Source organism: Peromyscus maniculatus, chromosome 4 (assembly GCF_049852395.1).
Source record: "Peromyscus maniculatus bairdii isolate BWxNUB_F1_BW_parent chromosome 4, HU_Pman_BW_mat_3.1, whole genome shotgun sequence".
Lineage (NCBI taxonomy): Eukaryota > Metazoa > Chordata > Mammalia > Rodentia > Cricetidae > Peromyscus > Peromyscus maniculatus.
In genome coordinates this window covers 157,083,285-157,109,219 of record NC_134855.1, presented here as the reverse complement: position 1 = coordinate 157,109,219, position 25,935 = coordinate 157,083,285, and the positions used below count along the sequence as shown (strand labels likewise).

At 49.4% G+C, this 25,935-nt stretch overlaps 1 protein-coding gene across 1 annotated transcript in view; it reads right to left on the bottom strand.

The window, feature by feature from the left end:
• The window catches only part of Cdh4 (cadherin 4), a 484,625-nt gene that overhangs the window by 114,350 nt on the left and 344,340 nt on the right, over positions 1-25,935 (bottom strand). Inside the window, exon 3 of the mRNA XM_042276920.2 lies at positions 17,008-17,234. Coding sequence (XP_042132854.1) covers positions 17,008-17,234 — 227 coding nt within the window. The remainder of the gene's footprint in view (positions 1-17,007; positions 17,235-25,935) is intronic.

The following is a 25,935-nucleotide window of genomic DNA, read 5'->3' as shown; positions in this document are numbered from 1 at the left end:
TGTATTCGGAGACGCAAGGCCTGGCTGCAGCAACAGTCACCCCACGTCCCTGTCCCTGAGCCCTGGCTTGGTCCCGCCCAGGCCTTACTCTGTTTGAAAGAAGAGTTGTTCTCTGAGCAGGACCATGAGGGTAATTGACCGAGGCTTATTGGAGAGGTCCCCAGGGCTGCTCTGTATTAGCCAGAAGCTGGGTCACTTCCCAGAAGGCTCTACTCACAAGTGGCAGATGAATAATTCAACATTGATCTGGGGCAGGTTTTAAATAATCACTTTTTTTTGAGACAGGGTCTGAAGCCTTGGCTGGCCTGGAGCTTGCTACATAAACCCATCTGGTCTCACACTCACAGAGATCTGCTTGCTTCTGTCTCCCAAGTACTGGGATTAAAGGTCTGCGCTGCCACACCCTGCTCATCATATTTTATTTTAAAGCTAATCCAGTGTCACAGTTAGAATATAATGCAGAAAATGATGTTTTCTCATGGTTCCTTGCTGTCCAGTCTGCCCATCTTCTGTGAAGAATCAAGCAGGAGCCTGGGTTTTAAAGTCAGTAAAATGTACAACACTCAGGGGAGGCCACACAGGGAGGTGTGAGTGACACAGTGCACCTAGGATTGGAAACTCCGGAACACCTGTCCCAGGTGTATATGGGTCTGTTCTCATCATCTTGGTTTGCAGTGGGAGAGATCTGGTTTGCAGTGGGAGAGATCTGGTTTGCAGTGGGAGAGATCCGGTTTGCAATAGAGAGATCTGGTTTGCAGTGGGAGAGATCTGGTTTGCAATAGAGAGATCTGGTTTGCAGTGGAAGAGATCTGGTTTGCAGTGGGAGATACCTGGTTTGCAGTGGAAGAGATCTGGTTTGCAGTGGGAAAGATCTGGTTTGCAGTGGGAGATAGATCTGGTTTGCAGTGGGAGAGATCTGGTTTGCAGTGGGAGAGATCTGGTTTGCAGTGGGCGGGAATTGGTTTACAAGTAGATGTTGATCACTATTTTCTAAATTTCCTTGTAATGGCGGTGCAGAGAGCTGGCAGACCCCATTCCAGGCCTCTGGGCTTGGCATAGCAGGTTCCCTGCAGCTGGTGTGCGTCTCCCACGGAGGATGCTCCCAGTGCAGACTCTTAACTGAGTGTGTACAGCACAGCACTATGGACAGCTGTACAAATGGCTGTGTGGGCACAGCAACACTGAGAAGACCTAGAAAATAGATGTTCCCAGATGGAACAACCTCATCCACCTCCCACAGCCATGGAAGGAATGGGCAGTCGACAATGGGTTTAATGTGGGTTCCTGGACGCTTGTGCAAAATCCCCTGAGGGACAGAATTTCTCACTGTTGCCCAGAAAAGGTGTCACATTTTAGAGCAAGGGAAAGACAAGATTGCTTCAGGGTTCCCAGAGGCCAGCTCTGCAATGCTGGGCTGTTGGATGACCTGACCTTGGAGATGGATGACCCATCACAACCGTGATGCTCTCCCAGCTCCCCAGTAACTGGGTCTGTGAACATGCTGGGTGTCTCTTTAACACCTTAAATTTCTTCCAATTTTGAGAAAAGGGCATACACCTGAGTTCAATAAAAGCAGCTTATAGAAGCTGTCACATCAGCTTCCAAAGGACACACAACAGGGCCCTGGGACACAGCCTCTTAAGTCAAGGTGTCACACTGCCAACCTCATCTCGTGAGATGCAATCATCAGCTTTTGTTACCCATGGGACTATTGGGGAAAGCTGCTGGTTGGCAGCACAGCCCTGTGAAACCCCTAATGCTGACACGTGGTTTCCCTAAGGTGCCCCAAGTTCTAATTTGCATAAACAGATAGTGAGAGCTAACTGGGCACAGAATAAAGGGAGTGTGTGGGGCCAAAGATGGAGTGGGGGTATTGTTGTGGCCCCATTTTCTTCTAGGTCTTCTGGCCAGGAAATTCCATCAGGAAAGAAATAGTAAATACTGGTGATGGTGACACATGGGGGATCTGCCTTCTTGCCTACCTACGCTCAGGTAAGCCCTACCACCCCCAGCCAAGGCTCCCTTCTAGCAATGGTAAAGGCAGAGGAGGAAGTGTGTGACGCAGGCCTACAGTCTCAGCCACTTGCTAGGCTGGGGCAGGAGGCCTGGAAGTTCAGTGGCCTCCTGAGCTATTAGTGAATTCATGTCACAAAGGAAAAAGTGTAAAAAGAGGATTTGAATGTAGCTCCGTGGTAGAGTGCTTTCCTAGCACACACAAGGTCCTGGATTTCATCCACATTACAAAAGTAATAAAATAAGAGAGAGCAGAGGTGGAGAGCATCTGCAGACAGAGCTGTGATGAGCATGATTGATGGCAGAGACCTGAGATCACAGAGAATTTCTTCTGTGAAACGACCTTGGGCACTCAGTCATAGCCATGGAAAGGGTGTCTAAGGGGCCAACACGATGGTTCAGTTGGTAAAGCACTTGCTACATAACCTTAGAGAGCTGATGGATCCCCAGGACCCACGTAAAGATGGAAGAAGAGAATTCATTCCACAAAGTTGTCCTGTGACCCCCACGTGCACATAGTGGCATGCATACACCAACACACACATGCACACACAAAATAGAAATACTAGGCAGAGTTATAATAATTAAAAAAAAAACACACACACAACAGTCATCTAACCTGACCGTTGTGTTTGGCTTCCACAGCTGCAGAGTGGCAGAGGGAGTACCCAGGAACTCCATGGCCTCATCTTATAGCCTCTGCTAAATGGTGGCTGGGGACTGGGCAGAGGCAACTCCTAGGTGTGTGTGGTGGGGATGAAGGGTGGGGCTAGAGTTATGTGGACTTCCTATGGCTAGAAGAGCATGGGTTTTTCCACCGCCAGACACGGCCCTTCAGTATAGGACCGTCTACTCAGAAGAGCAAAGTGGCAAAGATTTTACATGCATCAGGCTGTATGTGGGAGGGGAAGGATTCTAGCTGTGGCCCCAGGCAGATGGTATTCCCAGCAGGGAAGGTTCTGGGATCTTCAAAGCCCTCCCTCCCTCCTTCCCTGGCCTCTTCCAGCATCCAGCAGTCATCAGCTGCTCAGCTAGCATCTCCATCCTCTCACCCAGCAGCCAGCTGGGCTCCCAACACCTATGGCTCTGTATGCAGCTGGGCACCCACAGTGTTGCTGGGATTGTAACCCAATAGCTTGGCTCCCTCCAAATCACAAGTAAATATGGAGCCACTCTGGGCCACACAAGTATTTTATGTCTTAAAGTCTAGCATTCCAAGATTGTTAACTGGGTATGGATCTATGGTCAAAATGAAGCACTATTTCTGCAAAATGAGTGAAGTAGATCCACACTGGAATAGGGGAAGACGAGATATTATGGTCCCCAAGTAAATCTATCTATCGGTGGCTGTCTTCCATTTCTGTCTTGTGTCTCTGATTTTTGTGGCTTCCCCAGAACTCTAGATTCAACTTGTTTCAATTCCATAAGGACAGTGACGTGGGTTTCCCACCATTGCCAAGCCTGGCCTTGCTTTTAACTGAGAGTAGTTGGATGATTGGGCCTCTCCTCTCCTCTTTCCTTCCCCCCCTTTACCCCCTTCCCTTCCCTCTTCTAGAGGAGCACGGAGCTCTGTACAGCTCATTCCTTTGCTATTCCTTTTCAGTGTGACTCTGGAAAGGGTCCATTTTGCTTGTCTGCAAGCATACACATTTAAAATATTTAGCTAGGCTTCCATCTGCAGCCTTCTAGCTGGTTTCCATAGTAGCCAAGGAACAGCTAAGGCAGAATAAAATGGCATTTAACAAACACAAAATAAAACAACAGAAAGATAGCCGCACTCACAAACAGAGCACGGAGCTATTATACACACACTGAATTCGCTCTGAAAAGGGCCCAGGTGTGCGATGAATGCTGTCCTTGCCCCAGAAGTCGGATGTTACTTAGTTCTGATCTTTCACAAAACTGAGAGATGCTGAAATTCCACTGAGATGATGTGCACAGGAAGGCTTTCTGAACAAGGCGGGGTGATTGTTTTGTTATCACCTCTATCTGCAAGGACAGTTTGGGCTCAGACCTTCTGGGTGAGCTACCTACTGTGTGCAGGGTATTGATTGGGGCAGCTTTTAATTTACTCAGGACCATAACGTAGGGTGGTGGAATCTGGTGCTGTCTGAGGGCTGGAGGCCTGGGATTGGAGCTCATGTGTCCCTAAGTTGCAGCTCTCGGTTCCACCACCCTGGGCACTGCAGACAGTGTGGGCCATGAGTCCCACCACCCTGGGCACTGCAGACAGTGTGGGTCGTGAGTCCTACCACCCTGGGGATTTCAGATAGTGTGGGCTGTAAGTCCCACCACCTGGGCACTGCAGACAGTGTGGGCCATGAGTCCCACCACCCTGGAGATTTCAGATAGTGTGGGTCGTGAGTCCCACCACCCTGGGGATTTCAGATAGTGTGGGCTGAAATCTCACCACTCAGGCACTGTGAGGATTGCTGGCAGTGTCCCTGACCTACACCCAAGTAACACCAGTCACACCTCCCATCACAACATGCAGAATGGTTCCAGGCATCATCAAATGCCCTGGGTGAGAACAATGTACTCTAGAGAGTTAAGAAAATGATGCATGGTTAGAAACACCATAAACAAAATTGCCCTTTAGTTCTCAGAACAAAGGAAAAAAAACCTCTACAAACCCACATTCACTGTAAGAAAATAATAAGATTCAGTCAGGAAACTAAGGGAAAACGCATCACTCCGTCCTGGAGTTGTTCATGGGACCAAATGCCATCCACCCTGCTTTTTCCCTCGATGGCTCTGCAGGTCTCGGGTGGAGTGTAGAGAAGGAGCCATGGGCAGCTTTCCTCAGAGGCACCACACAGAGCCCAGCTGTGTGTCCACCGCCTGGTGCCACATGTCCTGACACACGGCTCTGCACCCAGACCTGTGTGTTTTAGGGTCACAGATGGCCTGTCCTGGTTGGGAATCTTTTTTTGTCATGACTACTTCCTCCTCACTTCCAAAGAATCTTCCAGGGACACACAGCATTTTTCCTTGGAATCAATTCCCTGGTGGACAGCTTGGAGAGAAATGTGCATGTATGGTCTGAGATACACTGACTTTGTTTTCACTCACACACCAGAAAGGAGCGGCCTGAGGCATGGGCTGTAATTCTTGCTTCTCTGGAGGCTGAGGCAGGAATGTTCACCTTTCTCCCCTGGATGTTCTTCCTAGGCTCTCTGAGGTCACATCCATGTACACACACACACACACACACACACACACACACACACATACACACACACACGCCTCTAATGAGAAACCGTGAGCAACAGTGTGAGAGACAATGGCCACTGTGTGGGCCTTGACCTCCTCTGTGGGCATCCCCTAGGCCTGTCTCCCTTTGCTGGCCATTGTTGGGTGGGATGCTTAGGTCACTCTGCCCAGCAGGGTCCACAGTTCAGACTCAGGGGCCATCACTACACATCATGGTGTCTTCAGAGTGACTGGATGGGTGTTATCATCCTCACTTTATAGACAGGCTGAAACTGTTGTGGGCCGGGCAAGGAGCAGGATGGCTGCATCTTGGCAGACTCTTGATGCTGTCACCTTGCTCCCAGGTCTACGGCAATTGCAGAAACTGACATGATGACAGTGACGTGATTGGCAAGTGGCAGAAGAATGCACCATTGACCCTGTAGTCAGCTGGCCCTGGTGCCTATGAAGTCCTCATACCTCTTGTCATGCCTGTCATTCACTATGAAGCAAAGGACTATAACACTGTTCAATTCTGAGAATATCACCCGAGTTTGAACTTCAGTGGTTTGTGACTCACACTGACCTGGAGATAGCGCCACAGTCAGTGCTGGGGCTGGATGGTTGTCACAGTGCAGTGGCTGGGAGGAGCTGAGGACACACATTCAAGTCCATCTCCTGCAGCCCTCACAGTATAGTGACCCTATATCATGGTTCACATGGGGCTATGACACTGATGGATCTTAGTGGGGCCTGGTGCTCTTGGGCTGTGGTTCTACCCATGTCTGTCTCCCATAAGGCTTTTAGCAACACTGGCCGACATTCACAGACACGTGAACCAGTGACCACATGCACCTCTCAGTCCCCAGGCATTGAGCCCAGACCTGTGGAGTAGTGGTGTCATGATGTGGTCTGAGCTTACAGGACCATGGAGATCTCTACTCTTCAGGAAGACACCAAGGACAGTGACAGAGTTCTCACAGCTTGCCAGAACTCACAGAGGGTGGAGCCTACAAGGGCCACAGCCTCTTCTTAGTACACTGGTCAGCCAGAAGGACTACAAGGACTCTGTGTTGATGGCCTCTGGGAACGGCTGAAACTAATTCTTAATAAGAACTCCTCTTTCCATTTTTTTCACAGGTAACATGGGAGCCTCAGTGGCAGAAACAAGATTGAAACTATCAACCATGACAATGGGAGGTGAGGGGACAGGAAGTGGGTGATGGACCCTGTGGATGTGGCAGTGAACTACAAAATGGGAGAGTAATGGACCAGGAAAAAAGAGAGTACTGGACCTGAGGGATAGGATGATGGACCTGAGGGATGGGATGATGGACCTAGGGATGGGAAGATGGACCTGAGGGATGGGATGATGGACCTGAGGGATGGGATGATGGACCTGAGGGATGGGATGGTGGACCTGAGGGATGGGATGGTGGACCTGAGGGATGGGATGATGGAACTGAGGGATGGGATGATGGACTTGAGGGATGGGATGATGGACCTGAGGGATGGGATGATGGACTTGAGGGATGGGATGATGGACCTGAGGGATGGGATGGTGGAACTGAGGGATGGGATGATGGACCTGAGGGATGGGATGATGGACCTGAGGGATGGAAAGATGGACCTGAGGGATGGGATGATGGACCTAGGGATGGGATGATGGGCCTGGCAAGGACTCAGGGGTGGGATCCTAAACCAACAAAGGTTTATTCTTTCCCAGTGAGAGGCCAGAGCCCAAGATCGAAGTGCTGGCTGAGGCTGAGAGGTTGACTCCCTGCCTACCTGGCATGCTGACGGTCCTTGGCAATCCTGGGGGTGTAGAGACACACTCTATCCTTGTTTTCACTTCCTGACAAAGTTTTCCCTGTGTGTCTGTGTCTAAAACTCCCCTTTTACAGCGTCACCCCTCTTACAGGGATCTAACCCATTGTAAAATCCATCTTCAAATGGGATCACCTTCTACGGCACTAGAGGCCGAGACACAACTGATCCCTTGTAGCTGGAGCCCGCGGTGCCTGGCAGCTGCCTGTGAGCGGATCCTTCAAAAGTGCTGAGGTGCTGGAAGGCCCAATATTAGTTTCATAAACAACAGTGTCTTTTTGGCAAACTGTACCCATGGGCCCCATCGCCACATTCAAGCTCTGTACCAGCCGGGCAGATGACGACGGCGAGGGAAGCTTCATCTTCAGTATTTACCGCGAGGCCGCGACGCTCGGATTCCTCAGGGGCACCTCATCGCTCCTCTGGGAAATATGTGACCTCATTTGCATTTCCTAATTGAATTGCTATCGGCTTTCCTGCAAGACTGCACAAAAGGACGTTCTTCCAGATTTGAGCAGCGCTGCTCCGCACACGGGAAGGCGGCCTTTAATAGCTGCTGGGGGTTGGGGGAGGGGAGAAGTTGCCAAATTTTTATGGTTCATCTCACTGTGAAGTTGTCGGTTTTACCCAGAGCCACGGAGAGTCGCTAAAATAATGAATGGGGAGGCGCTGGACGCGGGAGAGAAATGGAAAGAACAGAACCGAGAAATTAGGGGGTCCCCGGCGACAGCCCTTGAGGGATTTACTCCAAGGCCCCTTTCCACGAGCGCTTCCCAGAGCGTGATCATTCCGTGCACGCTGCTTTACAGGCAGCCGTTCTCCTCTCCAGAACCTTCTATGACAGGACGCTTGCTTGGGGTGCATCTCCATGTGAGTTCACTTCCTTCAAGCCCTGCTGGGAAGCCCTCGGCATGTGTATTTTTAAGTGTGTATGTGTGCTTGTGTGTTGCATATGCATGTATGCCTGTGTGCAAGTGTAATGTATATGTGAGCATGCATGTAGTGTGTCCATGTGTTGTGTACTTGTGTGCAATGCATGTATGTGTAGTATGTATGTAGAATATGTGTGCATGTAGTGTGTATGTAGTCTATGTGCAAATGTGTAGTGTATATGTAGTATATGTGTATAGTATATGTGTGTGATGCGTGTGTTCTAGGTGTGCATTTGTGTTCTGTTGGATGTGCAATATGTGTGTGTAGTGTATGTTTGTGTAGTTTATATGTGTAGTGTATGTGCCTGTGTATTTCTGTGTAGTGTGTGTATCTGTGGGATATAGTGTGAGTGGGTACATCTGCATGTGTGTGTGTGTGTAGCATATGTGTGTGCAGGTGTGGAGTGTGTATAATGTATGTGTGTCGTGTATGTGCATATATATATATATATATATATATATATATATATATATATATGTATGTATGTATTGTGTATAGGCCAGAGGTCAACATCAATGTCTTCCTTGATTATTCCCACCTTATTAAGTGGGGACAGCACAGTTTTCCCTCCTGGTCACAGGTGAAGTCTTTAAACATTGCAGGTCAGGAGGTGAACTTGAATATGTTGTATAGGAACTAGTGTAATCATGTAAAATACAGGGACCTCGGGTGTGACTCAATGGGAGAAGGCCCTTGTTTTGATTCCTGGAATCACATATAAAATATATATGCATATGTTTTATGTATTAGAAGATATATATATGTAAAATGTCTGTCTGTCTGTATGTATGTATGTATGTATGTATGTATGTGGGGGGTCCCTGGGCAACAGTCTTTGAAGAATTCACTTCAATGCCCCTTTCCATGAGAGTCGCCTTGGGACTTCAGCGCTCCACGGACTGTGTTTCACAGGTGGTCGTAGATTGAGACTTATTCCATGCTGGAGTCTCTCGACTCTCAGGAGTCCAGGCTGGGACCTGAGCAGGTAAAGGCACCTGACTTGCTGCCAAGCCCGGCACCCTGGGGTCTTCACGGTAGGAGGAGAGAATGGACTTCCACAAACTCTCCTCCGACCTCTCCACGTATGCTGCAACATGTGTGCCCCACATATATACACACATGTAAATAATGTAAGCAAAATGTAAACATTTTCTTCTGGGCTTATTATTCTGCCCTCTCTTGTCTCTGAATCTTTGCTCCTGAAGCTCCTTTAACTGCTGAGTCCTGTGGTTCTTCAATGAGGTCAATTCCGTCCCCCAAGGAATCTTTGGCAGTGACTGGAGATAGTTGGGGTCCAACTGCCATTCACCGAGCAGAGGCACAAGGTAGAATTAATGTCCTCTTGATATGAAGTCTCCCAGGAATTACAAGAAAAAGACCTTTAAAATGCCTCGATAAATACTGTGAGCTACTGAGTGGCGCTGAGATCCACTTGCTGGAGTTCATTGTTGGTGCACACAGCATGATTTCTCCACATCCAGCTAGTCTCACCCATAAATCCAGTGACTTACCCGTCGCCCCTTCAGGTTTTACGTTTCAGTGCTAGCCTTATTTATCTTGATTTCTTTTTCTTGTCTTATCGCACTAGCTTGGACCTTCAGTGCACGAGGTGGGAGCTGACTGGATGGCCACCTCTGAGTTGGTAAATCCCTTTCTGAACCACTGTAAGGCCACATCTCTCCTAATAACCCAAAAATTTCTAATATCTGGGACAGAAGTTAACTTTTAGTAATTGATATGTAGAGGATCACGCAATCTCTTAATTTTTCTATGAACTGCATAGACTAAGCCAATCTTATATTCTTAGGATAAATACAATTCAGTTGTGATTTATCAATCTATGTAAACACAGCTAGATTGAAGTTTAATGTTTTGTTTATATAGATTTACAGGTAGCACTGATCCATGATTATCTTTTCTATTGTGCATTCTGTAAATTTTGGATTTTGGTTTGCAACATAGTTTTGCTGGTTTTGGAGAAGGCTTTTGTCAGGCAAGACAATTTTCTGCCTGGAAATAACTTATGCTGAGTTCCAGACGTGAGTCCTGTTCGCTTGAGCAACGATTTTGCTGGTTTGGGACACACTGTCCATGGGTTTATAGGACTAACCTTCTCATTTAACTCTCTGGATAAGTTAATGTGGAATTAATCTTAATTTCTCCTCTTAGCTAAGGGAGAACCTACTGGCAGAGTTGAAATGTTCCCCTGATACAGATTTTAATTTTGTTTATAATAATAAATTTGGCTGTTTCTTTGCCTTTTGGCTAAGATCAAGTGTAATAACAGAGATCAGAGTTTTTTTTTTTTTAATCACGTTAGTTTTGGTAAACTTTGTTTATTGGCTGTCAATGCTTTTGGCAAAAATCGCACACACTCCCTTCACATAATTTCCTAGTGTCCATGTGACCGGTCAGCACTGTCTTTTTATCCTAGAATTGGGTGTTTGCTGCTTCTGTTTTTTTTGTCTTACCCAGAATGATGAGCTTCATCATTGTTGAGCCTGTTTTTGTCACTGATTTTATGACTTTCTGATTTCCTGTGTTCTCCCTGTATCTCTCTCTTTGCTATTTTTCTCTTTTACTTGGGCCTCATTTTCTGCCCTTTTGGCAGTTCCTAGGGACGGGCACTTAGAAGGCAGTTTCCTTTCTTTATCCCAGTCCATGAAGCCCAGACATTTCACCTGGGTGTACCCCACTAGTTTTTTATTCAGTCAACCTACTCCCTAATTTACATTTCAGTTCTGTTCTACCCAGGGATAAGAACGAGGCTTTCACTCGACTTACAGATGTATGGATTTTTCAGCTATCTGCGATTGATTTTTAGCTTAATTGTTCTGACATTAAAAACAAACCAACCAAACAACCTTACAAACGATGTCTATTTGGACTTTAAATCTTGCCACTATGGTGAGACTTTGGGTTAAAGGTTGGAACTGGTCTGTCTGTAGTTAGAAGTGGGGGGCCCTTAGCACACAAGGCTGAGCTTCCTGATTGTGTGGTCCCCTCCTGTTTCCTCACGGGAGCTCGCGTGTCTGTCTGTACTCACAGATGGATGCTTGTTAACGTTTACAATGAATTGCACTCTTGCTTGTTATTTCTCCCTTCACTCCCATCAACTTGAACTGCTTGGAGTCACATCCGTGCACCGCCACCCTGGGTCTTGTGTGTCCTCCGGTCCCCGTGACCTGTCCCCACTCGAGTCTGCACTCCAGTCTGTCTGTCCGCGGTCAACAGAGCTCCTCCAGCTTTCTTCTGGTTATTTACACAGTTCCCCCCCAGGATGTTACTCTCAACCTGTCTCCATTCTTACACTTCCGAGATGTGTATTTAGCAAGCTGCACCTAGCAGGGTTTTTACTTATTCAGTCTGTCAACATGTTTTCTTTTATTTGTATGTTAACATGTCTTCATTTTTATAATTACCGAGATATTTGTAAGCATACCATCTTACTCCAAGAGAAATATATTAGCCCATCTGTTCTGTTTTCCTTCCTGCACTCTGAATTTATTATCTTTGAACACACACACACACACACACACACACACACACACACACACACACACAATCTTATGACTTTCAGTGATTTTTCAAAGACTTTAGAGTAAGTATTTTTAAAGGAAGGTTTTACTTGTTAAACTTTTAAATACTTGTTTTTTTTATGATGGGTGATAAGTGTTTTGCCTGCAAATATGTATGTGCACTGTATGTGTGCAGTGCCTGCAAGGGCCAGAGAGGGGGCTGGGTCCCCGGAATCAGAGTTGCTGGGAGGCATGAGAGATCATGTGGGTGCTGGGAACTGAACCTGGGTCCTCTGCAAGAGCATCAAGCACTTTTAACCACGGAGCCATCTCTCCAGTCCCCAGAATAAGTATTTTTATCTTATCAAAATATAATAAAGTTGAACATCTGTTATCAAAAAATTCAAAAGCTGAAATGTTTTGAGCACCATCATGATATCCAAAGTGGAAAATTCCACACCTGACCTCATATGATAAGTCATAGTAAACACACACACATATATACACGTACACACATACACACGTACACAACACATACACACACGTACACACACATACACACATGTACACACAGCTCCAGGCTAAGTGTACAAATGCAGATGAAATAGATAGCGTATGTGTTTAGCCTTGGGTTGTGTCCCCAGATGTCTCACTATAGTCTTAAGCAAATATTCTAAAATATGAAGAAGTCTGAAACCGTGTGGCCTCAAGCATTCTGGGTAAGGAATGATCAACTTTATTAAAATTGGACGCCAGAATTTTCCAGAGCAGAGATTATCAACCTTTCTAATGGTTCGACCCTCTAATACAGTTCCTCATGCTGTGATGACCCCCAACCATAACATTATTTTTGTTACTAATTCATAACTGGAATGTTGCTATTCTTGTGAATCCTAATGTAAATATCTGAGGTTTCTGGTGGTCTTTTTTGGGTTGCAACACACGGGTTGAGAACCTCTGCTCCAGATCAATGTGTCTCAGGTCTTTTTGGTGCCCGCAGCCACTTCTCAGTGTTTCCTTCCCACACGTGCTGTTAACACACCATTTGGTCTTCCTGTCTTGAACCCTCATCAATCCTTCACCTCACCCCTCCTCACCTCACCCCTCCTCACCTCACCCCTCCTTCACTTCACCCCTCCTCACCTCACCCATTCTCCACCTCACCCCTCCTTCACCTCTCCCCTCCTCACCTCACCCCTCCTTCACCTCTCCCCTCCTCACCTCACCCCTCCTCACCTCACCTCACCCCTCCTCACCTCACCCCTCCTCACCTCACCCCTCCTCACCTCACCCCTCCTTCACCTCAGCCCTCCTCACCTCACTCCTCACCTCAGCCCTCCTCACCTCACTCCTCCTCACCTCACCCCTCCTCACCTCACCCATTCTCCACCTCACCCCTTCTCACCTCACCCCTCCTTCACCTCACCCCTCCTCACCTCACCCCTCCTCACCTCACCCCTCCTCACCTCACCCATTCTCCACCTCACCCCTCCTCACCTCACCCCTCCTCACCTCACCCCTCCTCACCTCACCCCTCCTTCACCTCACCCCTCCTTCACCTCACCCATTCTCCACCTTACCTCTCCTCACCTCACCCCTCCTCACCTCACCCATTCTCCACCTTACCTCTCCTCACCTCACCCATTCTCCACCTCACCCATCCTCACCTCAGCCCTCCTCACCTCAGCCCTCCTCACCTCACCCCTCCTCACCTCACCCCTCCTCACCTCACCCATTCTCCACCTCAACCATCCATCCTTCACTTCACCCCGTTCTTAACCTTAACCAGTTCACAGAACTAACTCATAGCAATTTCTTAAAGCTTTGGTTTGTTTGATAGTGTTGTTACTCAGTTTTATGTGGTGAAGGGTCGTTTCACCAACAGCAGATTCCTCCCTTCTCCTAGCCCTGTACAAACAAGCTTCCTTAACTACAGCCCCGACGTCCCTGTGACCCCAAGCCTCAGCTCTTCTCCCTCCCACTGCCACTCCGTTTTCTCTTCTTTCGAGCTCAGGTTTAATCTGTTTTAAGGTGTGAACTGAGTTTCTCTCTATTTTTGGGCTGCCTAGGTTTTAGGGCTCCCGGATATGTGTCTGCAGGTCTGTGTCCAGGTGGGACATTTCCCACCATCGTCTTCACAGACCTTCCTGCTGCTCCGTGTAGCTCCTGCTCCCATAGTCCAAACACACTCCTGCCAGAACTTCCTCCTGCGTAGACCATGCTTTAGTCTGAATAACTGCTTTGGGAATTCTCTCTTCATCTGTGTCTAATTTCCATTGATATCAATATCTATCCACAAAAATTTGGTTTTACTTATCATATTTTTCAATTCCAAATTCTTCCAGTCTTGTCAAAAGCTCTTCAGTTTTTGTGAACACATTCAGCACAGTCCCATTTTTGCAGCTCTCTGGGCTATGATTTGTGGCTTTCCTGGATTTTCACTAATTTTGTCTTCTTCCATTTCATATGTTTGGTTATTTTCACTTGAGTGCTAGACATTGTATGTGGAAGGAGATTTGATTTAAAGCTTGAACCAAAATCTTCCCTAGAGGAGCCCTGCCTTTGCTGCGGCAGGCAGACGGGAGCACCTGGACCTGGGGTCACCTTGATCCACTGCTAGAGTGACAGTGTGCTGAAGAGTGAATCATGTTTCCATTCCTGTAGGGGAGTACCAACGGATACCAGGACCCCACAGTTCTTCCCTGGGCTCCACACCTCCTTCTTCCCCAGCCCCTGGGCTCTGCCCGGGATGAAGAGCACAGGACCGTGAGGGCTGGGATGTAGCATCAACAGTGAAACAGGCTACTCAATGTGACCATCTTAGCTCACAGAACCTCATGGTGCACTCTCCTCAGCTCCAGGACAGGATATTGATGGCATCACTGCTCTCTATTTCAGGATAATCAACCCTGAAATTCCCCAACCCCCCAATAGCAAACTGGAGAATCTTAGCTTTTCCTCTGCCAGGCTCAGCAGAACCTAGGAGTCATCATCTCCTCCCACCCAGAGGACCAGTTCTTCCCCATGAAAGAGGCTGGGTGACACTGCTCATCTTTACTCTGTGATGTAGAGACAATGGCGCCCTCTATCCTTGGGATGACAAACTGAGATTTAGTTGAGTTCACACCACTGGAGTGGGATCTGAGTGGAACTCTAGAGTCAGGACAGGCCGTTGGCAGTAAGAGAGATGTGAACCTCAGTGGAAGACTGGAGTACTGGAGAGGCTGCTGTCACCTGAAGCCATGGGTCAGAGTGATTGGGCTCACAGGCCCTCTGAGCCTGGGACACAGTTTTGTGTCCCTTGTGGTGTTTGTTGGTTCCTCTCTAGGCTATCTTCTGCGGTGTGGAGTGCTAGAAGCCGCTAACTGCAGCAATGCGTCTGAGCTTGCTTCAGCGACGAGCCTAACGAAAGACATTGATCTATTCTCAGTCAGTAATTTTACCCCAAGCCTCTTAACGGCTGTAAGGAGCCTGGTTTTTAACACCAGGTCCAGAGTTTCTGCATCACAATCCAGAGCCTGGAGCTGCTTGACTCAGGAAGCCACAGCTGTGATGATTAATATCGATTGCCAGTTTGATACGATCGAGAATCCCCGAGAGGACAAGCCTCTGCGCGTGTCTGTGAGCAAGTCTCCAGATTATGTTAGCTGAGATGGGAAGATCCACCCCATGGCTGGGGTCCTAGGCTGAACAAAAAGGAGAAAGGAAGCTGAGGACCACCGTTCGCCTCCTTCTGCTTCCCGAGTGTGGATGCAATGTGCCCAGCAGCCTTGCCTTCCTGCTACCACGGCTTCCCCTCCATAATGGACTGTGCCTTCCTGAACTGTGAGCCACAGACTGGTCTTCACTCAGCTTGCTTCTTGTCAGGCATTTCACACGGCAGCAAGAGGAGTAACTAGCGCAGAGGGGAAATGGCCAAGCCTGGCACAGAGAGTCGTGCATGAAGAACACACAGGGAAGAGCAAGCAGCCACACCTGTCTGTCTGGGAGTCTTCAGCATCCATAGGCAGGGGAAGGGTGTGTGTGTGTGTGTGTGTGTGTGTGTGTGTGTGTGTGTGTGTGTGTGTGTGTGTGTGTATACACTAGTAATATGTAAAGATGCTTGGTTCCCGTACCCAGAAAAATGCTCTCATGACCTGCTTTTCCACACCATGGTGGGGAAGAATATCCTCCTAAGTTTCTGCTCCTACTTGGATTCAAGAAAAAAAGATTAAAACCCAAAGTGGATTCCTTGGCACACCTGCCCTGCAAGCTGTTTTGCAAAGGGTTCCTTGGTCAGATAGATTTTTGGAAATGTGCAGATTTTCTCGCACTAAGAGGCTTTCAAAGGTGCATTCAGTTATGTAAGATTCCGGGTAAACCCGTATAAAAGGATGTGGTTACCTTTGTTCAACTAACTTCAGGTCTTGTGGGCGTTTCCTGGGGGAGCCCCCTTGCAGCTGCCTGCTTTACGCTGCACTGTGATTATGGAACCACACGGAGTTTGAGGGACCTGCCATGCTTTCCTCTAAGCACGCTGGTTTTCTCAGTGTTTCCCTACTGCAGGCTTGCAGGCTGCAAGCTCTCTGCTTGCCCCAGTTCTGATGCCTGGAGGCTGATGCAGCTGCCTAGGCTTCCCAGCACAAGCAAGAATGGAACAGAGAGGATGTCACGGAGGCTGCGTGGAGACTGGTCAGATTGCTGGACAGTGCAGGAGAAGAGTGATCTCAGGACCAGGATGGGGGAGGTGCCCTCACCCCCTTTATCTCCCAGGGACACAGCTGGGGGCTGAGAGGGAGCACAGACTGCAGACACCACAGGGGTCTCTTCATTTTCCTGACCCTCCATGGCTGACCTTCACCCCTCCCTCTCCCTCCCTCTCTCTCCCTTTTGCCTCTCTCTAGTCCTCTCTCCTTTTCTGCCTCCACCTCTTTCTCCCTGTCTCTTTAACCCTCCATCTTCTATCACTCCTCCCCCTCCCCATTTATCATCCCTCTCTGCTGTCTCCTCTCCTCTGCCTCTCATTCTCCTCTCCTTCTCCCCATCCCTCCCATCTCACTCTCTTCCTGTCTGTTCTCCTCTCTCCTTTTGGCTCTCCCTCCATGTCTCCGTAGCTCTGAACTAAACTTACCCTGGTTTTCCCAGCCTTGTGGTTCATCTGCTTTGCCTGCTAGCTCTCCTGGCCTTGAAAGCTACTAGGAGGCACAACACTCAGAGCCCAGGCTACACACAGAATCTGTGGTTTGTAGAGCAGGGTGGAAGTGCGGGCAGCTCATTCAAAACCAACAAAGAAGGCAGTTTAGTAGACTGACTGAGCTCAGGGCCCGGTGTGCTTGTCAGATGTCCTACCCATGAGAGCGACTCTGCTACCTCAGAATGAATGGTGTGGAGGCTGGGGTGATGCCATGCCTTTGATGGGCACAGACAAAGATCTGTCAACCTTCATCTTCTAGGAGTCAGGGAAAGGCTCTGCTTGGGCCTGCCCAGCGTAGGGGACACTTTGGCTCTGGACTCAGACCTGCCTGCTTGTGCTGTCTCCTCTTACCTTGTGTTCAGAGTGTGGGGATGAAGTCTGAGCTACCAGCAGCCGCACCATGGCATCCCATTGCTCAGCAGTCTGGCGTTCCCGTGCAGTCACAGTAAAGGCCACCTGCTCTGAGGGGATCTTCAGCTCCCGGGTGGCGAAGACTGTCCCATCCGCCCCGACTTTGAAGTCCAAACTGTTGGTCTCATACTGCGTCCCTTTGGTGCCCAAGCAGCTGCTGAACTTGACTGTAAGAGGAGAGAAGACGGTCAGGGTGGCCAGCAGTTGAAAATCTGCAATGGCAGGTACAGCATCTGGGCCCCAAGTAGCCCTGAGACATAAAGACCTCACTGGGGTCGCCTTTGTCTTCCAGGAGAAGTAGCTGGAGGCCAAGAAAAAGGATGGATGAGCATCAACCCTCCAAACCCAGGTGGACAACCTCCACTCCTGACAGTTTCTGCCCCATGCAGAGCTTGTGTGGATCAGTGGGAGCAGGAACCTCCACCTGTGAGAAGACTCTCACATTCCCACCTCTTGCCTCACACCAGCCTCTGCCTGTCAGTGTAGACACCCAGTCCTTTGGATCTGTTTTTTTTTTGTGTGCCCAAGAAAGCTGAGTGCAATGAAGGAACCAGAGAAAGCTGGCATGTCAAGACTCTCCCCCTCCACATTAGAACATTCTGGAAATGGGATTTGCACGGCTGGCCCTTCCATGGCTTAGTGAGATCTGACACTTGTCAGACACCTGGGTCCTGCTGGGTGGGATGACAGGCCTGACTCAGCCACAGACTTTCTTGGCTAGTGACAGAGTTAACAGAGCCTATGACACTGCTGGGTATCCTGCATCATTTTGCTTCCAAAACATCAATTAGGCAACTAAATTGTCGCGCCCCCCCCCCCCCCCCGATGTACCAGCACTTCAGCCATTTCCAGCTCCACCACAGAAAGAGACATCGCCAAGACTACATATTCATCTGGCCCACGGAGGTGCATTTTTTAGACACACGCTTTTGTGACTGTCACCCAACTCGGGGGTAAATTATGAAGCACCAACAGCTGGTGTCACATTCTGCTGATAAAAGCAATGGATAAAGTTACCCAGTATTTATAAAAATGTGGGTATCTAAGCAATTATGGTGGGAGGATTGGTTTTATAAGCAATTTCACTGTCACAGCTTACATGATTTAATTACTATTTATTCTAGAAACTAAAAAAAGCGACTTGCACTTACGTTTGATAAAGTGTTTTTCCTGCATGTTCACCTTTTATTGTTGCCTGCCTTGAAATAATAAATAACATGTGGGTTCCCTTGTCTGGAATCATTCACTAGAGATGTCTCCCCAGTTGCTGGTTCCTCCTGCTTGTGGGTTTAATATGAATGTGTCTTTATTTTAATATTATTTGAGACAAGTTTTCTCTATGTAGCCCTGACTGTCCTGGAACTCTCTTTGTAGACTAGGCTGGCCTTGAATTCAGAGATCTGCTTGCCTCTGCCTCCTGAGTACTGGGATTAAAGATGTGCACCACTTATTTTAAATCTAATAAGACCAGGCCCTTACGCTCTGTCAGTGACAGAGTCGTCAGGGTAGAGAACCTGGTTGTGTCTTCTGAGGGTCAGGGTGTCTCTCTGTGGCTAAGCTAGGTGTCTGTACTGTATCAGAGGCTAAGCCACAAGGCATTCATTCTCTCACAGTTTCCTCTGTCCAAGAGCCTGGATCCTCAAATAACTTGATGTCATCATAACTTCTCTTGTACTGTGGGTTTGACTCTGCTCCCGACAGAGCAGAAATGTCTGGTCTCATTATATTTAGAAACACTTTCAAGCCTGGCATAGTGGCTCATTTTTTAATGCCATTGCTTGGAAGGCAGAGACAGGCAGACCTCTAAGTTTGAGGCCAGCCTGGTCTACAAGCGAGTTCCAGGCCAGCCTGGTCTACAGAGTGAGTTCCAGGACTACTTTAGAATGGAGTCTACTGTGATTTGGGAGAGGTAAGGGTCACTCTTACTCCATGAGTATGCTACCCAACTCATTATTAAAACGTAAACCCCACAACACAGGGCTGGCTGGTGAGGTGGCTCACTGATGAAGGCACCTGTCGTGAAGCCTGATGACTTGAGTTTGGTCCCTGGGATCCATATGTCAAAAGAACATAACCGACTCCCACAAGTTGTCTCCTGGCTGCCACACAAACACTGCGGCTTGTGCTGCCCCTCACGTAACAAACACACAAATTAATGAATAAATGTAAAATCATAAGGCAGAGCCCAGTGGACTCTTCTGCACTCTGGGGCAGCTCACTCCGGAGGGGGTTTCCTTTGCTTAACTAAACAAACTTCTGCTTAACCTATCTGTGTCTCCCAACTGAATTCTTTCTCTCCAGACAACAAGGACTGGAAGGTCCCCATTTCTCAGATGGACAAAAGGTTGGGTTGGGGCTCCCTGGCACTATTTACTTTTCCATTGATGAACTTTTTTTTTCCAAATGAAAAGAAATTAGCAAACTGTTTGCCCCAGTCATATACAAATTAAAATCAGCAACAAATCCAGTGGACCCATCATTGCTGACCCCCAGCTGTTACCAATAAACATAAAAACAACAGTGGCTGGGTTGTGGTGAGATCAGCACTACTCAGATAAGCCCCTGCACTCTAAAAGCCAATTCCTTATAAAACCAACTGGATAGCATTGGGGACTGATCTCTTAACTCCTCCATGGGTGGTGGCAGGGAGCTCTCTGGAGTCAGGGGTGGTGATGAAGGAGGCCCTTTGGGCTGCAGCAGGGCACCCGCAGAGGATTCCAGCAGGCACTGGAGTCCTGTGTGCTGTGTGAGACGCTGTGTGTGAAAACCAAACTGCGGTTGTGGAAGGACAGTTACAGGCAGAGTGACCAGGGCTGGAAGGCAGTGCAGAGCTGAGTGCCACTGAAGTAGAGGACCTGTGGGCAAAGCCCACAGTGCATCGAATCCCTGTGGCTTGTTCAGGGCCATCACAAACACCTTCCTTCTCTTTCCATATTAGGGCTTAAATGTTTTTTGAGATAAGGTCTCACTGTTTAGCCCAAGATGGCTTCAAACTCACATGGAAATGCTTGCTTCAGCCTCCTGAGTGTTGGCATTGCAAGTGTTCACTACTGAGCACTGTGCCTGGCTTCAGGACACTTTGAATATGTCTGTCTAAGGCTCAAACAGGAAAGCATGAAGCAAGCTGATGCTCCTGGACTGCTCCTGGCATTGTGTGCATCTCTCCAGTTACACCAGGGGCCAAACCTCACCCATCAGAACTCCTTTCAAAGCGCCATTGTGTGGCGCGGCCCTCCCACGGTCCAGCACGCCCTGAACACGAACACACAGCCATCAAATGGGTCCCCAGCCCAGCACCATTTCCTTTGTCTTCCCAGGAGGGTTCAGACACCTTTGTCTAAAATGTTACCCTACACCTCTCCTGTCCCCACAGACCCAGCAGCATGGATGCAGCCATGCTTGCAGACACGTCTGCAGATGCATCCCAGTCACCTTGCGCTTCAGAAGGAAGCTCGGCTTTCATCAGGAGGCTGGCTTTAAACCTTAGCCCTTATCATTTTTAATTGCTGGCTCTGTGGGTGGAGCTGGGGTGGCACACGTTTGCGAGGTGGCCTGACATTCATGGGGGCAGCAGACTGTGTCTCCCCAAGCAGAATTTGCTGTGTCTGCGAACACATCGTTTTATTATTTCCCTTGTTAGGTGAGTTGAGAAAGATCAAACGAGCCAGAGGTGAGTGTGTAGCTGGATCCTTGCCGAGGAACAGATGAGCTTCACGCCTGCTGTTAAGCTCACAGAACCAGCCATTCTGACTCCATCTCCCCCCTCCTTCAGTCCTCCCTTCCACAATTGCTCAGGGCTTCCCTACCATCCAGTCAGGGTTCTAGGTGTGGACAGGCAGACTCAGAGCTTGCTCAAGTGGATCTTGATGTGCAGAGGACAACAAATGGATGAGCCAGTGTGCAAACAAAACCCCAGTGGTCAGGACAACAGGGGAGGTTAGAGGGGGCAGTATAGAGGCAGTGTCTGCCCCTCCTCAGTGTCAGAGGAAATGTCCTGAGGTGGGACAGCAGTCACAGGCCTGAGACAGCCCTGGGATGAGGATGGAATGAACCTGTGGAGGATCATGGAAGATGCTTAGTTGAGTGTGATGGGTGGGGATGACCTTGTGGATGTGTGATTGTGTGAACTGTTGCTATTGTTGATAAGGAACCCACTGGAAACAACGCTCTTCCTTAATGAGACTTGAACAGTTAGCCCTGGCAGGGGTCATGCACTGGCGCCCCCTCCTGGCTCGGTTCTCGTCCACCTGCATCTTTGTCTTGCACCTGCTGTGACGCGTGGCCAGAACACCCATCATTCCGTGGGGAGCTGTGTGCAGCTGGGGGACAGCTAAGTCAGAGCCCTGTACCCTTTAGCAGGCTCTCTGCCCTGCAGCTTGCTCCAGCTTGCATTCCTGGCTCCCAGGAATGCAGACAGGGGGCTGCCGCTTTTTGTGCTGGGATGTTAGAGAGCAGTGGGGTGATGATGCCCTGGAGTACCAAGCCATTGGCCATAGAGCTTCCTTAGAGCAGAGCAGCAGGGGGATCTGGACATGTGGCTCGGCACTCTGATGGATTTCGTTACGAGGGGTCTGGTGGGGGTAGAGCTGAGGTTATTGTTGGAGCAGAAGTTGCTTCTCTCGTTCCCACCAACCTAGGAATCCGAAGGGTGTCACTGGAGCTGCAGGCAGGCTCCTGAGTCCTGTGCAGTGGTCTGATGTGAGAATTCCTTCCCAGGAAGATGGATCTACCCACTCCTTATGAAGCCCCAGTGACAGGCCACAGTATGATTCCACCAAAATGTACTCTGGGGAATCAGTGAGTTGGGCTTGCTTACAGAACATGGGTGATGGTTTTTCTGTAGACTGTGGATGACCTTAAAGGAGCCACACTGGAAAATTTTCACCCAGCATAGGTGGAGACCCCCACCCCCACCCACTGACCTTTCCCAGTCCGTTACTCTAGCACTGCCTGAGACCCCAAGGTCATGTGCAACTAGGTAGAACTGCAGGCAGATGACTGGGAAGTGCAGGAGGAACCTGCCAGAACCTCAGGTGAGGGCCATGACCTCCCCACCACCTTCTCTGAGGGAAAGTCCACAGACCCCTCTTGATGAGCTCCTGCGAGCGAGCACAGCAGGTCTGTTGATGATGGCAGCTAATTTGCGAGAAGGATCACTTTCTATGAAGTCCACCCAGATGTTTTCTTCTGTGAACACTGAAGCCACACACAGGTATGCCACAGACCTCTCAGGAGCCACCTGCCCCCTCCTGCCCGTGACACTGTATGGTGACTCCATCTTAAGGGGCTGGGCCAAAGGAACTGCTTCTCTCTGTTTTTTCCCAAACGGCCTGTGGAGTCTGGCGGTGCCATTTGCCAGATACCATGGGGTGCCACGCCCGCCAGCTAGGGAGCTGCCTGCTTGTGGCTCACCTGGACTCTGGTGGACCCCTGCTTGCCGGCCTAGAACAGGGCTGGAGGCTGGCTTCATTTACTCTGGTTTTATGTTAATCAGCAGATCCTGAGGTGGCCGTATGCTGATGAAACAGGGAAGCTGTTTCTAGAAAGTGTGGTTTGGTCTGCTGACCTCACCAAGGGATGCCTTGAGCCAAGCCGGCAGGTGCTGGTGAGGGAGGGGGTGACGGCCGTGCACATGGCTCCTGACTTTGGACTTGCAAGTCCTTCAGCAGTCGCGGGATCCTCTGTTGCTTGGATGTTCGGTGCTGCTGGACAGGCCTACTCTGTGAGGACAGAGCATCGGCCTGACTATTAGAGGATATACGGGCGAGGTGAGCAGCATCAGAGTGTCGCTGCCTCCTTTGCCTGCATTGTTCTTGTCTGAACTGTCAGCACTCAGGATTCAGTCCTTCAGGGATCCCAGCAGAACTCAGCTCTCTGCAAAAGGTCCCCCTGCCCTCTTCCGTAAACTATCTCCTATGTTGATGTGGCTGAACTGGCTTGTTCTACCAGGGCTCAAGTTCATTGTCTGGTCCTCATGGCTCACTCTTCCTTTCAGGTTTATTACTTTTAATCATGTCTCTGTGTCTCTGTGTGGGTATGTGCACATGAGCAAAGGTACTGATGGAGACCAGAGATGGCGTTGGATTCTGTGCAGCTGGAGTATAGGAGTTTGTGAATTACCCATGGGTGCTGGGAACCAGACTTAGGTTATTACTGAGCCAGCTCTCCAGTCCTGATCCCTGTTTCTTCTGGGACAAAGTCTCTGTATTTGACCCCACCCCCACCCCAGCACTGGTTCACTCTCCTAAAGGTAGTGTTGGTAGAGATTTTTGGAACACACATTTGGTACGGTGAGGGCAACATAGGAAGATGACTTTGGAGTTCAAGGCCTGGCTGTGTTTGAACCTGTGGCCTTGGGTGCCAACTTTATACAATGAGTGTTATTGAACACTCACACAGGCCCCATCACCAGCCCAGGATGAGGATGAGCCCAAAGGAGTCTCCTTTTCAGAAAACTCACCATCCCTTGGGGAGGCTTGAATTACCAGCTGGGGCTCTGCTGGGGACCTGTTCTGGAGGGTGGAGGAGACTGAGGCTCTCAGGCCCTCTGATAAGGGCAGGTTTGAGCAGAGTTGGCAGAGGGAAAGAGCATTTTCAGAAAGGGCTCAGGCTTCCCTCCATCCATGGGCTCAGGGTTGGCAGTAGCCACCTTGCCAGGTGTTTGAGAAAAGACGGATAAATGCACAGACTCCAGGTTCCTTCGCTGTGACTGTGGCTATTGGAGGGAGCTCGGATACAGAATGCTGAGTGGAGGCTGAGAAGATGGTGCCTTAGGCAAGCCCAGCTTTCCCAACATTGAAGGAAAAGGGTGCTGTGTGGCACAGCGGGAAGTCAGGCTTGTCAGGGCTGGGGAGGAGAGAGGACGGACAGGTGGACGTGGAGAAGGCCCAGGGGATTCTGAGCAAGTCTCATGTGGACACAACTCACAGGGATATTTCTAAGACTGTGACCCCAGCAAATTACTTAATCCCCGTGTGTCAACCTGGGCTGTCAATCACAATGAACACGGTAGAAGACATGAGTACAGAGCGGCGGGCAGGGCAGGAAGGGGGCCTTCCGCTGTCATTCCACACACTTGACCTACTATGCAAAGCCAAATGTGCCAAAGACAGACATTCTCTGCCCACTCAACCAACACCCAGTTCCAGAAAAATCAGGCCTTTAGGAGCATGAGAAACCCTGCTTCAGAGGAGAGACGGAGGCCTCTTTCCTGCACGATGGCTGAGCTGCCTGCTGTGGATTTCTCTGGAATGGACACAGTTGTCACAGTAATCTCACACTACGGTAACTTTGCATCTCTCACTGATAGGAAATTCCAGAATGCTCATTCTGCCCACTAAAAGCCACCTCCAGTGAAAGGTGTGCAGGGTACTGTCTGCTGGCACCGTCTCCCCAGTGCGGCACCACTGGGCTCCCTGGTCTTTATTTAATATTCATGGCTTCAGGTAAAAACAGAAACAGGAGTGAGCAAGCACCGTAGGCAAGGTCAGAGTCCCAGCTATCCACGGCTCCCTGAGGTGTTTGAGGTTTGTCTAGAACTGCCCTGAGTTAGTCAGGGAGAGGGGACAGGCAGGGGACAGACTTTTTCCCTGAGAAGAGGAGGGACTTCCCCAGGAGGGGACTTTGAATTCTTGCATTAGCAGTGGTCCTTTGGTTATGTGGATCACCATGCTGCTGTACTGGGCAATACCAAAGTGGGTGCAGGAAATAGTCAGTCATAGAGGGCTGATCATTCCGAGTGGCTTTTCCAAGTGGTTAGAGAAACCGAGCCGTGGGCACCTCATTAACATCCCACCAATGCCTCATTAGGGTGGAACACAGTGGCTCTTAGTTGAAGAAATCCCTAATGAATCCTCTAATCCAGCCGCAGACACTCCAGTTCACTGGGGTCTTTCAGGCCCAGGGAACCCACAGCCTCCTCTACCCTGCTGTTCCCGGAACCCAGAGGACTGGCACTCATCTTTCTCATGCTGGTGGAAAATGCAGGGCTAGACATTGGTGCCCTCTCATACTGGCCTGGGGGTGGCCTGAGCTTCAGCAGGCAGAAGGGTGCTGTAGCATCCTCATGAATGTCAGCTTGGGGATGGAATTCTAGAGGACTCTAGAGATGTACCCGGTTGTCACCACTGCTCTTCAGGACTGTAGAGTCCCTTAGACTCCTTGGGGAAATAGGAGGGACTTTAGGATTCTTCAGAGAAGGGCTTTTTCCTCCTTGAAAGTGACATTGCATGGGATAACTGATACAACTAACACTTCCTGGATATTCTCTCATCCATCCACCTATCCACTCACCCATCCACTCAAGATCAGCTCAGGGTCTGCCCCATGTCCTGCTGGGCACCCAGAGGCTATCCTCCTTGTGAATCCTCACAAACTTATATGGGAATTGGCACATCTCAAAAGAGGGAATGAGTGTCAGAGCTGTTAGCTGGCACCTCAGGGTGCCCACATCAGTGAACACAAGGCAGAACTTTCTCAGGGTGCTTGGCTGTCTCCCCCTCCTCAGAGCCCCCGCTGACTCCAGAACCTTGACTTCTCAGGTGCTTCTGTCCATCTGGTCTTGCTGCTGGCCTTCCTGTTTTGTTCTCGAGACTTCCAGAAGGAGCTTTCTAAGGAAACTAGGCAGAGGTGTCTGTTCATGCCCATCTGCAGCCCAACGAAAACAGGGTATGGCAGCATGCTTGTGAAGTCTTGCAAGGTTGCAGTTGGGTTTGTGGGCAACTCTGCTAAGCTCTGCACACCCTCCTTGACAACAGTGCTTGGGGAAAGGGTCCTGCATGGGGTGCAGGGATCTCCTGGAGCAGGTGGTGCTCACACTATAGAGTGCTCTCTACTGTCATGTCATGGCTCTGTGGCTCTGGACCTTTC